Raw genomic sequence first — 13,696 nt, 5'->3', positions numbered from 1 at the left:
CTGCCTATTTATATGGGTTTGTAAAATGTTAGATTTCAGATGCATGTATTAGATCCTTGATCTCTGGCAGTCAACACTGGACAAGATCCCGGGCCTTGTTGTTGTCAGTAACATTTAAAAAGCTTGCAGAAAAGCTAGTGCTCTTTTCTGTACTCAGAGGTGAGTCAGATTCAGAGCTGGAACCTGAAAAGGTTCAAACACTCAGATTTTCAGCACACACACAACTTCACAAGTGCATGTTCTGTGGGAATGTCGTACCTCCGGGAGGGCTGGGATCCGGGTCCTCTAGAGGAGATGATTCCATGTGCAGTGAACTGCAGAGCTGTGCAGGATCTCTCCTGGCCCCTAGGATGCCAGCAGCTCTATTCTTAGTTAGTCAATCAGTTTCTACATTTTTAGGGAGATATCTGATGAAGCATTCCTTTGGCTGCATGTCAAATGGGAGACACCATGGGAGGGAATGACCTCAGGTTGTGCCAGGGGAGGTTCAGGTTGGATATTAGGAAAAAATTCTCCAAAAGAGTGGCCATTGGCACAGGCTGCCCAAGGGAGTGGTGGGGTCACTGTCCCTGGGGGTGTTCCAGAACCGTGGAGATGTGGCACTGAGGGATGTGCTCAGCAGGCAGCGCTGGTGGTAGGTGGGAGGTTGGACTGGGTGATCTTAGAGGTCTCTTCCAACCTTAGTGATTCTTTGATAATTTTCTCATCTACAAAAATCAGTTGCAATTGCTCACACCTGATTTCTTTTAGATAAAAACAAATTGTTGAAGCTTTCCTGATTCTTGCAGCTAGTGGAGTGCAGTGAGCAGCCAGGTGGCACAGTGGGTGTGCACTGCAGTAGTGCAGAAGAAGGACATGCTATGGCAGGGGTCAGACTGTGGATCAGACTGCTTTATTCCTGAAGGCAGGATCTTCATATGACTTCCCCTCTGCCTGCAGATCTTCCTTTTGTGTGCTCATTACTCCCGTGTTCATCCCTGGAAAAGGAGTCAGTCGTAGGGAAATAGAGTTGGTGCTGGGAGCCAACTGCTGGAGGAGCCAACATGTTGGTGACAGTCTGAAGGGTTTGGTTGTGTTTCTGGAAAGTATCTCTTGCCTTCTGGATGTGAAAGGAGTGCTTTCAACAGACCGTTGGGCATTTCTGCTTCACGCTAGTTAAGGTTAAAGCAAGCATAAGCTGTTGGGCCTAATTCCGTGTGAAAACAGATATTGTTGTTGCATGGAATAGATGGTTACGTGTGTTCTGCATTTCTCCCCTGTAAATTGTGCAGGGTGTTTCACAGTGTTAATGTAAGTTGTGCAGGTGCTTGCCAATGGCTATCAGAGAGATAAAAGTGCTTCCAAACATGGGCCATAGGTACACATAAACATAGAAGAACCCGCTGCTGTCATTTGGAGTGGAATGGCACAGGTTGTTTGGAACACCACCCATCTGTTCCTTCTATGCCTGCTCTCTGTTACTAATCCTGAGTAGAGAAAGATAAATATTCAGACAGTCCTTTCAGCAGCAGCACTAAATAACCTCCCTATCATCCCTCCTTAGAAATTAATTATGTTCAATCAGACGGGTGGAGGAGGATACGACGTTTTGCTTTCATGTGGGGATTTCTGTTACAATTTCATACCTTATTTCTGGCCTGAACTCATCCACCTCCTGTTTCCAGCTTTTGGAATTTGTTGTATCTTTGCTCAAATAAAGTGCCTTTATTGTATGTACTACTCTGCTGCATGTAGGTATTCATAGGGCTGCAGTGACCTAATCCATCCCTGCACATCTATTTGGTTATGTTATACTGACTGCGTTTCCCAAGTCAGTTTTTTTTTGGTGTTTCAATTCTTCAGACCGGGTTGTGGTGTCTCCCCGTGTAGCTTTTCTTCCTCAGCACTGTTTTTGAGCAGCAGCTCTGTGTGGTGCTTTCCCACGGGGCCCTCCAGCAGCTGCCAAGGAGCTCATTCCCAGGGAGATGCTGTAGATGAGAGAAGTTTGACACAGCCTTAGTTTTTCCTCCAGGAGCTGCTGTGATCAGGACTGTATTAGCTATTGCATCATCCATGCAAGAATCCTGAATACATTAGGAGACAGAAAATATATATCCTCCTCCCTCCCAGCACACATTGGAGGCTGATGAATTCATTTAATTACACAGCTTGATGCGAGGTGCTGGCAGGGGCTGTGGCACAGACGTTCTGCCAAGCACTCACTGGACTTGTGCTCCAAATGTCAGAGTTGGGCGCCTCAGAGTGACTTTCAGCTAAAGTAAAATTCAGAATAAAACCAAAGCTCTTTCCTGCTGGGGTCCCAAATCCCTCAATACCTTGTCTCAAAATGAAACATTTTCCTCCCTCATGCTAAGGATGTTCTGTCTCCTGTCTTTAAGTAATAAAAGAATGGTGGAGACCAGGAGGCTTCCTAGAGCACCAGAATTAATCTTTTCACATGCTGCAGTCAGCATGGATCAGCCTCAGGGGCCAAGGGCTGCTTTACAGGGCTTCCCAGCAAAGAGATTCCAAGTGTTTGGGGGCTGTGACATCCGATGGTTAAAAAAACAAAAAAAAAATGTAGTAGAAATGAAAAGAATTGCATCTTACTGAAAGAGCAATGCAAGGCTGCTACGGACAGCAAGAAGCATGCTCATCCTTCTCAGCTGTCTAGTAAACATGAGCAACAAGCTCTATCAAATGCACAGCCCTTGCTGAGCACGCAGGCTCCAGCTGAGAAGCAGAGCATGGGATGGCTGAGACCCACTGGTCTGAGCGGTACAGGACCTCTGATGGATGCTGAACTGCGCTTGAGCTCAGCGGAATGCTCTCCCCGCAGAGCAACAGCTTGGGAAGAACTATTCTGAATCAAATGAGGAGAACCAGAAGTGGGTTGTGCTTAGGGCGTGGGAGCAGGGGGCTGGGAAGCCACAGCTGATGGCTTTCAAGAAGAGTTTCCTCTTCTTGAATCAGTTCTTGCTCGAATTACACAGACTTAGTCCTGTCAACCCCGTACACTCCAGCCCCTGTCAGCCTTTCTGCAAATAACATGGAGAGTTTTAGCTGATAGCAGAGGAATTACTAAGCAGCTCAGCCCAAACAGTCCTGTGGACGTCCTCCCTTTAATACGGGTCAGTGAAGATCTCGGAGTATGACAGGCAGTGTTAGTGCTGCTTGGTTTGCAGAGCACCTGCCCTGACGGTGCCTCATGTCCGGACTCGAGGGTTCACTCACACTGCCCAGCTGCACTGCCTTGGCTGTTGTAAATTTGGAGGCCGATCTTACTTGTGCAAGTGTCTCACCTTTGTATTCAAATTTTGAAATCAACAAGGATTGTAAGTTTCAGAGAGCAGCATGAATTTGGGTCAAATCCTATACTGCAATGCATGTGAACATACATTTCTTGCCTGTGGATTTTACCGCTTATTGCCTGGCTGCTGCCTTAAAATCACTGTGGGTTTCATTAGTACAACTCCTGCTGCCATGAACAGCGCCCTGTGTTGTTTTGAAAGACACCATGAAAGAAGTTAGCAGACCTTCCCAGCCTGTGCTGGTTAGAGGAAGGCTGGAGAACCTTGGCAAGCGTGGTTCCTCCAGCAATTTCATTTGCTTCCTGGAGCGAGTCCCGGCTTTGCTGCATGCCTCACTCGCATCCCCAAATCCTGGGAGACGCTGATCTGTCCCTGCCAGAGGCCACTCTTCATCTCTTTCATGCTGCTGAAAGTTGATGGCAGAGCTCATGAGTCCCTGTTCTCAAAAGGGCTTGCTTGGGAGCAGCTTTGCAAGACCCCTGTAAGAGCAAAGCTTGTCAGCTTCTGGAAGTGTGCTCATTTGCACCATACAAGGGGCTAATCAACATTCAGGCCCCTCTGGTGCTTCCCAGCATTCAGTTTCCCACTGTCGTGCTACAGAGCTTCACTTCCAGCCATGATGCTTGTCCTTGTTCTAGGCTGGCAGCTTCAGTCACTGCGTGTCCATTGGGGCAGTGGTGAAAGAGAACAGGAACCAGTCGGAGTTCCAGCTGGGTATACATTACAGTGGAAAAGTTTTCCATGGTGTGCCTTCCCTGTCCTTAGGCCAGTAGAGACTGGAAAGGCCCTGTCAGGTCCCAACAAACCTGTCTTTTCAGGTAGGTTGTCCTGCACGTCCATAGGACAAAGGACTGATCATTACACATGGCTGCTGGAGAAAAAGTGCATGTTTTATGAGTTGCCCATGCTTGCAACCTATAGCCAAGTCTGAGCCATAGGTATCCCCAGCTCACCTTCTAACTACAATGCTTTCTTTTCTTCTGTTTTGGTCTCTAAAGCCAGCACTAGCCCTACGTCAGGCCTGGGGACTGCTGCCATCGTAGGCATTCTCATTGTTATCTTTGTGCTGCTCCTGGTGGCTGTGGACGTCACCTGCTACTTCCTGAACAAATGTGGCCTGCTCATGTGCATTGCTGTCAACTTATGTGGCAAGTCTGGACCAGGAGCCAAGGGCAAAGACATGGAGGAGGGCAAAGCTGCCTTCTCGTAAGTACCATCATCACTTCTTCTACTTGTTCTGCTGGGGGTGACAAAAAGGGATCTGCTGTCCAGGGCAGTTTATGCTTTGCAGTCACCATCAATCTTTGAAGTGTGTCTTTGCAGGAGGATACCTAGTGTGAACTGTAACCAATCTCTATGTAATCTCCATGATTCTAATTAATTCTCTTGTTACAGGAAAGATGAGTCCAAGGAGCCTATTGTGGAAGTGCGGACTGAAGAGGAGCGGACCCCCAACCATGATGGGGGAAAACACACAGAGCCCAACGAGACCACCCCACTAACAGAACCAGAGTATGTTGCCATTCATCAGTCTTAGCACAGAGTCAGTACAGAACCCTCATTTGCTTGAATTGCTGATCACTCATGCACATGTCATAGGGCAGGAAGAGAGGAAGAAAGCTAAAATCTTCACATTTGGTTTCTGACACAGCAATGGGAAAATGCTTCCTCTCTTCCCTGTCTGACTCCCACCTGTTTGATGGCGTTTGCAGTGGGGCCCACTGATAAAATGGCTCTGCTGGAAGTCTCTGTGAGGTGAGAGGAGAAAGGAGGCTGTATCCACAAGCACCCTGAAATGCAGAAGCGAAGCACTGTAGAGTAGCTGAGATCTGTATGCTTGTGATTTTCTTGCCTTGTCTTACTGGGATTTTATCTTGGTTACCTTCCTTTACAAAGGTTTTCTATTAGTTCATAAGCCTGAGGTGGTGTTGTCAGGCATGCTGGCTTCTATTGGAGTAAACCAATTGTTCTTTCCAACCTCTCATCCATGTACTTCTTAAGCAATCAGTGCTATATCATGGCTGCAGAAGCGTAATTACACTGTCAGACGCTGTCCTAAAGCAACCCCTGTTCCAGCTAGAACAGTAGGCAGAGATTAATCTAGTCAGAAGGGTGGAAAACATCGCCTCTAAGCTGCATGCGTGCATATATATTATGTCTGTGTATATGAGGACAAGAATTAAATTACTTGTGGTTTGATGGAGGTCTTAGACTTGTTGGCAAAAGCACAGGGCCAAGACAAGAGACTGAATTCAGGAGTCCTGCACTGGGATGTTGTTGCATGGTTACAGATGGCACAAGGCTGCAAGCTCTGGGAATTGGTAGAAAGCTTTCTTGTAAGGTTAGGTGTAAGAGGATGAGAAGGAAGTTAGCCTAAAGGAGAAGACTCTGCAAGTCAACAGGGCTACGTTTGACCAAGACCTGAAGCATAATCTGTGTGAGCAAGCCACTCCTGAAGGTTGTGTCCTCTCTGCTCTTCCTTCTCTTCCTAGTTGTCCTTCAGTCACCCTGCCAGCCCTTGCTGCCCTTTGTGTATTTCATCTCTGAAAGCTTTCTCCTTCTCTGCCTCCATGCTGTGTCTGTGTTGTAACACCACACCATGCTGCTGCTGCTGTGTCACCCACCTGCCTTCTCATGCTTACGCTCTGCTTCCCTTTCCCCATGCTGTCGTTTATGGGCTTCATTGTCTCTATTTCTCTTCTACTCCTGTCCTCTTCACAGGCACACCGCCGATACTGCAGCTACTGTTGAGGACATGCTGCCTTCTGTAACTACGGGCACCACTAACTCTGACACTATCACTGAAACTTTTGCCACTGCTCAGAACAGCCCCACGAGCGAGACCACCACCCTGACCTCCAGTATTGCCCCGCCAGCCACGGCCATTCCTGACTCAAACGCCATGTCGCCTGGCCAGGCTACTCCAGCCAAAGCGGGAGCCTCCCCTGTCTCTCCACCACCACCCTCCTCTACGCCCAAAGTGGCCCCCCTTGTTGATCTCAGCGATACCCCAAGCTCTGCTCCAGCTACTAATAATTTGTCTTCAAGTGTCCTGTCCAACCAAGGTGCAGTGCTGAGCCCCAGCACTGTTGCTAACATGGCCGAGACCTCCAAAGCAGCAGCTGGTAACAAGTCAGCTGCCCCAACCCCTGCAAACCTCACTAGTCCTCCAGCTCCATCAGAGCCCAAGCAGGAGGTCTCAAGCACCAAGAGCCCCGAGAAAGAAGCTGCGCAGCCCAGTACAGTGAAGAGCCCAACAGAGACAGCCAAGAATCCAAGCAATCCGAAGAGTGAGGCTGCTTCAGGCGGCACCACAAACCCCTCCCAGAATGAGGACTTTAAAATGGACGAAGGGACCTTCAAGACACCAGACATTGATCTTGCAAAGGATGTTTTTGCAGCTCTTGGCACTACTACTCCTGCCAGTGTGGCTAGTGGGCAAGCTCGTGAGCTTGCTTCTTCCACTGCAGACAGCTCTGTACCTGCTGCACCTGCAAAGACCGAGTATGGCTGCCTTTAATCTTCTGTTGGTTGTGTGCTGTGTCTCTTGTGCACTGGTGCTTGTGCTGTGTTCTTGTTGGGTGTTCTCTGAACTAATCTCATTGTTTCCGTAGCAAACTAACTCACCAGTGAACTAACTAAGCAGGGCTTGGCTTTAAAAGTCCAGGAGGAAATCAGGAATAGGCTGTGCCAGGGCAGCAAAGACAAATGTAGGAATTTCTCATGAACGTGTGATTCTTTAATTTTTTTTTTTTTTTTTGCAGCTTTGCCTATCGTAGATTATTCTTTCCTAAAAGAGATTAGAAACAGTTTGGTTTGGTGCAAAGGAAGTGCTGTCCTCAGAGGCAATGAGTTCCTGCAGTTCAGTGAGCACAGGCACCCAAATTCAATTTCTCAGCATATCAGTGAGTCCATTCAGAACTTCTGTCTGCATAAGACAGGGCAGAAACTAGAGCTATGTGAAAATGTGAGACCTCTGGATTTGCCCAGAGAGGTTGTGGATGCACCATCCCTGGAGGCATTCAAGGCCAGGTTGGATGGGATCCTGGACAACCTGATCTGCCCATGGCAGGGGGTTGGAAGTGGATGGTCTTTAGGGTCCCCTCCAACCTAAGGCATTCTATGGATTTGTACCTAAAGTAACAGGTCAGTGCAAAAGGGTAAGGCAGTGTGCTGCTGTCTGTGCATTGGTGAGCACTCAATACATTCAGGTCAGGATAACTTGGTAGGGTGTTTGTTGTCCTGGTACAGGTGGGATGAGTCTCCACCTACTGTACCTCATCTCCTTTTTACCCAGCTGAGAGAGCACCAGCATGCCCCTAGGCAGGACAACACTAGAAGTCCTTTGAGAGTCTTTTGCCATCTGGACAGGGTCCCCTTTCCTCAGCTGAGATGAGTCCACAGCTTGTGTTTGGCAGAGACACCATAACAGGAGTGAAAACAGCATGAAATTCTCACCTGCTAACTGGGGGAAACGTCCCCAGCTGTTACACAGATGTTGGACAAGAACCTTCTTGCTCTGTCAGTTTGGACAGTGGTTGGTGACAGAGCCATTAGAGCCTGGAAAATGCTGACTGAAAATGGATAAGGTTCTCTTTAGGAAACAAGTACTGAAGTTCACCATTCCTTCTTGCTTCCTGTATGGACACTGTGTTGACACAGGCAGCTTCAGTTAGGAGGAGCACCTCCTGCTGACTGAGCAAGATCTGTGCCTTGTTGCTAGGAAGACTCAAAAAGGCAGCTCAGATCTGTTGTGAAAGCAGCTCCCAAAAGCAGGAGGCTGAGTCCACACCATGACTTTGCCTTTTGCTAAGGAAAGCGTGTTGGTGACACAGAGCTCATTCATGATGAATATGAATCCTGCAGCTAAAAGCTGCTGCCCTGTCATGCTGGGTGCTGTAGAGACAAAGAGAACAGAGGGGTTGTGAGCTGGTGCTGAGCTGAACGACGTAGGAAATGATTTGCCTGTAGTGAGGAAACATTTCAGCTGGGTGAGTGCAGCTTGGTCTGCACCATGCATAGGAATTCCTGGTGTAGTGGAACATAGAGCTGTGTTCTTTCTGCCAGTGCAGCCACCTTCTGCCTGTGCTGCCCATCCGCTTCCCCTTCTTGAAACCAGTGTGGCAACTGTAGGCTCAGGGTCATCTCACCCACTAGTCAGAGTGCAGTGGGGTTCCAGCTGTCTCAGGCTGACTTTGCAGCTAATGGGATGAAACAGAAAGGCTACCAGGTGTGCCTGGTGTGGCAATTCCCATGGCTGTGAAGAGTGTTGGACCAACAGGCTTCTCTGATTCTGCAGTAAGTGCCAAGGACAGGTGAAGAATCAGCGTTAGGTGATGACCTTCCATATGCCTGTGAAAATGCATTTGACAAAATCCACCTAGTGTGTTTCCCTTCCTGCTGCATACTGTGAAATTATGGCAGTGACTTCCTATAGGAAAAGGGATTTACTGCTGAAGTGGCAGTGTGTTTTAGCAGGACGCTCGGGTGGCCTAAATGAGTGGTGGTAAAAATCGAATTCATTTACAATTGTGTGAGTTTTGCTCTTTTCCTGTGGCATTCCACACTGCTGCACGCCCTCTGTGCTTCTGCTGCAGCCCAGTGCTTCCTCCTGCTAGAGTAGCCCAGTGCAGGAGGAAATTCCAGAAGGATTTCAGTAGAGCTGAGTGAGCAGGGGGGGAGGTGAGTCTGGTTGTCCTTATCTTTGCATCTGTCATTTTGCTCTGTCAAGGAGACCCATTTGAGTGTTTCCAGCAACGTCTTCTTTCCCGATCGCTCATCTACCACAGATGGTCTGTATTTCTCTGTCTCTAAACTGTGCCATTTTGGTGATTCTTCTTCAGGAAAACCCCAGTAGAAGACAAATCTGAAGTGCAAGCAACGGAAACTAAGACACCTCCAGCAGAAGTGAAGACGGTCCCCAACGAAGCCACACAAACAAATGAGAATGAGAGCAAAGCATGATCAGCGACAGATGAAAAACCATGGCAGAACGACTTCACCCAAGCATTTACAACACGAAACACAACACACATCTCATTCCTCTAGTGTCTGTTGCCTTTTTTTTAAAAAACAAACAAACAAACAAAACAGAAAATGCATAAATGGGGAGGGGGGGGTTCTCTCTTTTTTTCTTTTTCTTTTTCTTAAGATTTTTAGGAAGGTTCTATTTGTTGTGTACTTGCTTTTAAAAAGTAACACGTTTTAAAAACAGGGTTAAACCCATCACCAGATCGGGGGCTCAGCTGTCCCCTGGTATGTTCAAACAAGCAGAATTGCAGAATACCACTTAGAGCATCGCTGAGGAGCTCAGAGTCACCCAGTCGTAGACGAAAGGAAAAAAAGAGAAAAGAAAAAAGAAGACCCTGTTCTTTCCTTGGTTAGAATAGTAGATTTAACCACTGTACTGCTTGCCTGCTTGGTACAGGCGGTACTTAGTGAACAAAGTCCACAATTTATTTTTATACTTTTCAGTCGAGTTTGAAATATGTAAAGCCTCATAAATAAGTTATAATTTCTGTTCACCTTGTGTTCAGTATGCAAAGTGTCGTGAGCATTTTGTGGCTGAATTCTGTTCTCCTCGTTAGACATTGATTTTGGGGTTTATTATTTTTGTTAGGAAGAATGCCAAAATTGCAGCTTCGGGGGATGTATTTCAATTTGCAGTATTCAGACTCTACATTTCTTTAAATTTTATGTTAATTTTTGCCAACTTTTGTTCTCTCCAGTGTTTACAATTGACATTTTTTTAACTTTTGTTGTGTTTAAATGTATTTGTAAAATAGCTGCCTTTTTTTTAAAGTAAATCCAGACTCTAGCTACTAGGTTAGCAGCATGCTTGCTTTGCAAAGGGAGACATTTTGAAATATCGATGTTTACAGTAGTTTCCCCCTTTATCTTTTTTAATTATTATTATTATTATAATTATTATTATTATTTCTTACTGGAGTAAGAAAAAAGAGTAATGCTGGTCTTTGGTTTGTTTTAGGGGGGTGGGGCGTGGGGAATATTCCAACCACTTGTCACCAATCGAGGTCTGTATCCAGCAATCCACATAAACACACTTCACTTTGAACGAGAGAGTTGCTGGAGAGAGTTTCCTTATATACTTAAATTTATTAAGAGTGTAAGTCCCTTGCTGGACCTGGGCCTGAATGCATAAGAAAAATATCATCTCTGCTTTTTTAGGACATTCTTCTCTTTCCTTCATGGAACCCTCCCAGAGCTTTGAGAAGCAGAAGAGGGATTGTACAGTTAGGGCTGGGCTGGTCTTGTCTCCACTGTTTGACTACATCCATTTCTCTGTAGAATGTTGATAACTGCCATTTCCTTTGACCCCAGAAACTGATTTAAAAGCAATGCCTTTCCGCACTTAAATAAAGTTTCCTTTTGAGGAGTGGTAACACTAAAAACAGAACATCCTGCTCTCATGTGGGTGATGTTCATGAGCAGAGGGTGCTTGGCAGCATGCAGATGTCCTTACTCATTGCAGGGAAGTTGGACTAGATGACCCTTAAGGGTCCCTTCCAACCCAAACAATTCTATGACTCTCCATAAGACCCCTTCTGCAAAGTCAGCTCCAGCACATTGTGTCTGATAAGTCATCCGTGTATGCTTTGCATCATCCAGGCCATGTATCCATGGCTGAGTGCTTGGGCATCAGTGCCAGCGCTCCCATTGATGTCCCTGCTCTTCTCATCATGCTTTTAGCAGTCAGAGAAAGGGGCTGATGTCACACATGCGTTGTTGTGGTCGTCACTGGGAGTCATGGAGTAACACTGAGACTTTGGGGTGGGAAGAAGAGAAGGTTGAGCAGCAGGAAGGCAGAGGAAGACCAGCCCATTGTATAGAGGTGCTCCTTCTCTGGGGGTTTTGCTTTGTTTGTTTTTCTTTTATTTTCCATTCTTTTTTTTTTTTTTCTACTTTAGATCTGCAAGCTTGTGCACTGTGGGTGCGTGACTTTTAGTGTGAAACGTGTTTTTTGTCATAGTATTGAAATAATTGAAAAAAAAAAAAGCTTCAACATAGTTTGGATGTGGAAGGTGTAGCGGATAGGTCAGATTTAAAATATATATATTCAGGAAAAAAAAAAAGAGAACAACTTCTAGGAGGAACACAAGCCTTTAAATGACAAACCCGAGCTGATGATGGCATCATTGCATCGCGCCATGGGGACGAGCAGAAGGGTGATGGGGTTGGGGAGATCATGCTTGGCTCGGGTGAACTGAGCCACTATCGTTGGTGTGTCCTTCTGAGTATGCAGTCTTTTACAGTGGCATCACATGATTTCAAACAGTGAAAAACAGTGGTTTTGTCATTTGCTAAGTGTGGGGTTTTTGCATTTTTTCCTCAGCTCCTGGGGATGGAAGTGGAGGATGGCTGGCTATGCAGGCACAGACACTCAGGCAATACCATCCCAGGCAGAACAGCAGGGCAGGACAGGTTCCCACTTGAGAGCCTTGTGTCAGATTCAGCCCATGCTTGACCCATGACAGCAGCGTTGATGTAAGTAAGGCGAAATTTGGTCCGTGGTCCCTAGGACCTTATATATCATGCCTCTCCGAGCAGCAACAGGAGCAAACGCTGCTCAGCGCAGTGACCCGGAGTATGTCCAGTGCCACTGATCAGCACCCATTGGGTGGCACTGTGGTGGCTGTCACCCAGACTGGTGTTTCTGCCATGTAAGGCCACCAGCCCAGGGCCCCATCCAGCACCCGGCCGTGTCACAGTGCCCGGTGCCTGCTGGGTTGTGTCCTGTGGATGGAGCCTCTGTGCTGCTCCCTTAGTGCCCCTGTGACCTCCCCATCCCCAGAACCCTTAGATTAATTTTGGAGAGTGTTTTTATACTTGCCCTTAATGGAGAATAATTTGTTTTAACTTATAAATATCCCATTCCCAAGGTAGCTTAGGCTTCATTGCTTTTATTTAAACCTTTGAAGAGGGACCAACCTGATGCCGTTTGCGCTGTATATGTTTATATATGTATCCATGCCATACATATATATATCTATATGGCAACTCAGACTGATCAGCTTCTAGTTGTGGAGTGACATTTCATGCTGCACCATACGTAACGATGATGAGGTAATAGTGCATCCAGTTGTTCAGCTTTTAGAGTGGAATTTTATTTTCACACTTTTCTATGGAGCCTTCAAACCCCAGGTTTTCACACTAGGCTGTTTTGATAGTTGTTCTCAGACCTCCACTGACATCCTTACCCAGCATTCCCTACTTTTGGGGGCCTTCTATCTTGTTAAAAAAACAAAAAAACAAAAAATCTTTTTACCGAGTGAAACATCAGTTCCACCTTTATTCCCATTCTCACTGGTGTAAATACTGATACTAACTGAGGATTTTGACTTTGCATTCTGTCAGAATACTGTGTTCAAATAAAAATTACAAAAAAAAAAATACCAACAAAAAACCTCATGCCTGCAGTCTGCACTTCTTCAGATGTCAGGAATTGTACGGAGCTCTTCTGCAGCGCCGGGTGCCACAGAGAGGAGCGTTTGTCAGGTCTGTCCTTCTGTCCCACTCACATTGCTTCCTGGAGGTGACAAACACACCAATGCCGTTGAATGCTGCTGGGATCCCGAGTCAGCTGGGGGTCCCATAGGAAGGCTGAGTGGTGTGCACGTGTGTGTGAGTGTTGGCTTCAAAAGGTGTCAGTAACATGTCCCAAGTCATGTCCCTAAACATGGATGATGCTGGAGTAATCAAACTGCACTTAATTCTATCTTAAGCATTGATTTCTCCCACAGTATTCTCCTAGAGAAGCTACAGCCTGTGGCTTGGACAGGTGCACTTCTGGGTAAAGACCAGCTGGAGGGCCGGGCCCAGAGAGTGGTGGTGAATGGAGCTGCACCCACCTGGTGACCGGTCACAGTGGTGTCCCCCAGGGGTTGGTATTGGGGCCCCTCCTGTTTAATACCTTTTTTGATTATGTGGATGAGGGCATTGAGTGCATCCCCAGTACATTTGTGGACAACACCACGCTGGGGGAAGTGCCGACGTGCCTGAGGGCAGGCAGGCCCTACAGAGGGACCTGGACAGGCTGATGGCTGGGCTGAGGCCAATGGGATGGAGTGCAACAAGACCGAGTGCCGGGTCCTGCACCTGGGCCACAACAACCCCACGCAGCGCTGCAGGCTTGGGGCAGAGCGGCTGGAAGGCTGTGCGGAGGGAAAGGACCTGCGGGTGTCGGTCGGCGCTGGGCTGAACGTGAGCCAGCAGTGTGCCCAGGTGGCCAAGAAGGCCAACGGCATCCTGGTTGTGTCAGCAGCAGTGCAGCCAGCAGGAGCAGGAGGTGACCGTCCCCTGCACTCAGCTCTGCTGAGGCCGCACCTCAGTGCTGTGTTCAGCGTTGGGCCCTCACTACAATACGGCCGTGGAGGCCCTGGAGCGTG

The 13,696-nt window shown here is 47.3% G+C and overlaps 1 protein-coding gene across 4 annotated transcripts in view; it reads left to right on the top strand.

Moving 5' to 3' along the window:
• NCAM1 (neural cell adhesion molecule 1) overlaps positions 1 to 12,714 on the top strand; it is an 80,906-nt gene extending 68,192 nt beyond the window's left edge. For 2 of the 4 annotated variants that reach the window (NM_001128828.3, XM_015298032.4), the window contains 4 exons: positions 4,289 to 4,496; positions 4,686 to 4,802; positions 6,012 to 6,794; positions 9,134 to 12,714. In NM_001128828.3, coding sequence (NP_001122300.3) covers positions 4,289 to 4,496; positions 4,686 to 4,802; positions 6,012 to 6,794; positions 9,134 to 9,254 — 1,229 coding nt within the window. In that variant the 3' untranslated portion in view covers positions 9,255 to 12,714. The remainder of the gene's footprint in view (positions 1 to 4,288; positions 4,497 to 4,685; positions 4,803 to 6,011; positions 6,795 to 9,133) is intronic. The other 2 variants (XM_015298044.4, NM_001242604.2) reach the window with 1 other exon arrangement.
• Positions 12,715 to 13,696: the final 982 nt, after the last annotated feature.

The sequence above is a fragment of the Gallus gallus genome, chromosome 24 (assembly GCF_016699485.2).
Source record: "Gallus gallus isolate bGalGal1 chromosome 24, bGalGal1.mat.broiler.GRCg7b, whole genome shotgun sequence".
Taxonomy (NCBI): Eukaryota; Metazoa; Chordata; class Aves; order Galliformes; family Phasianidae; genus Gallus; species Gallus gallus.
This window is presented reverse-complemented; position numbering and strand designations above follow the sequence as displayed.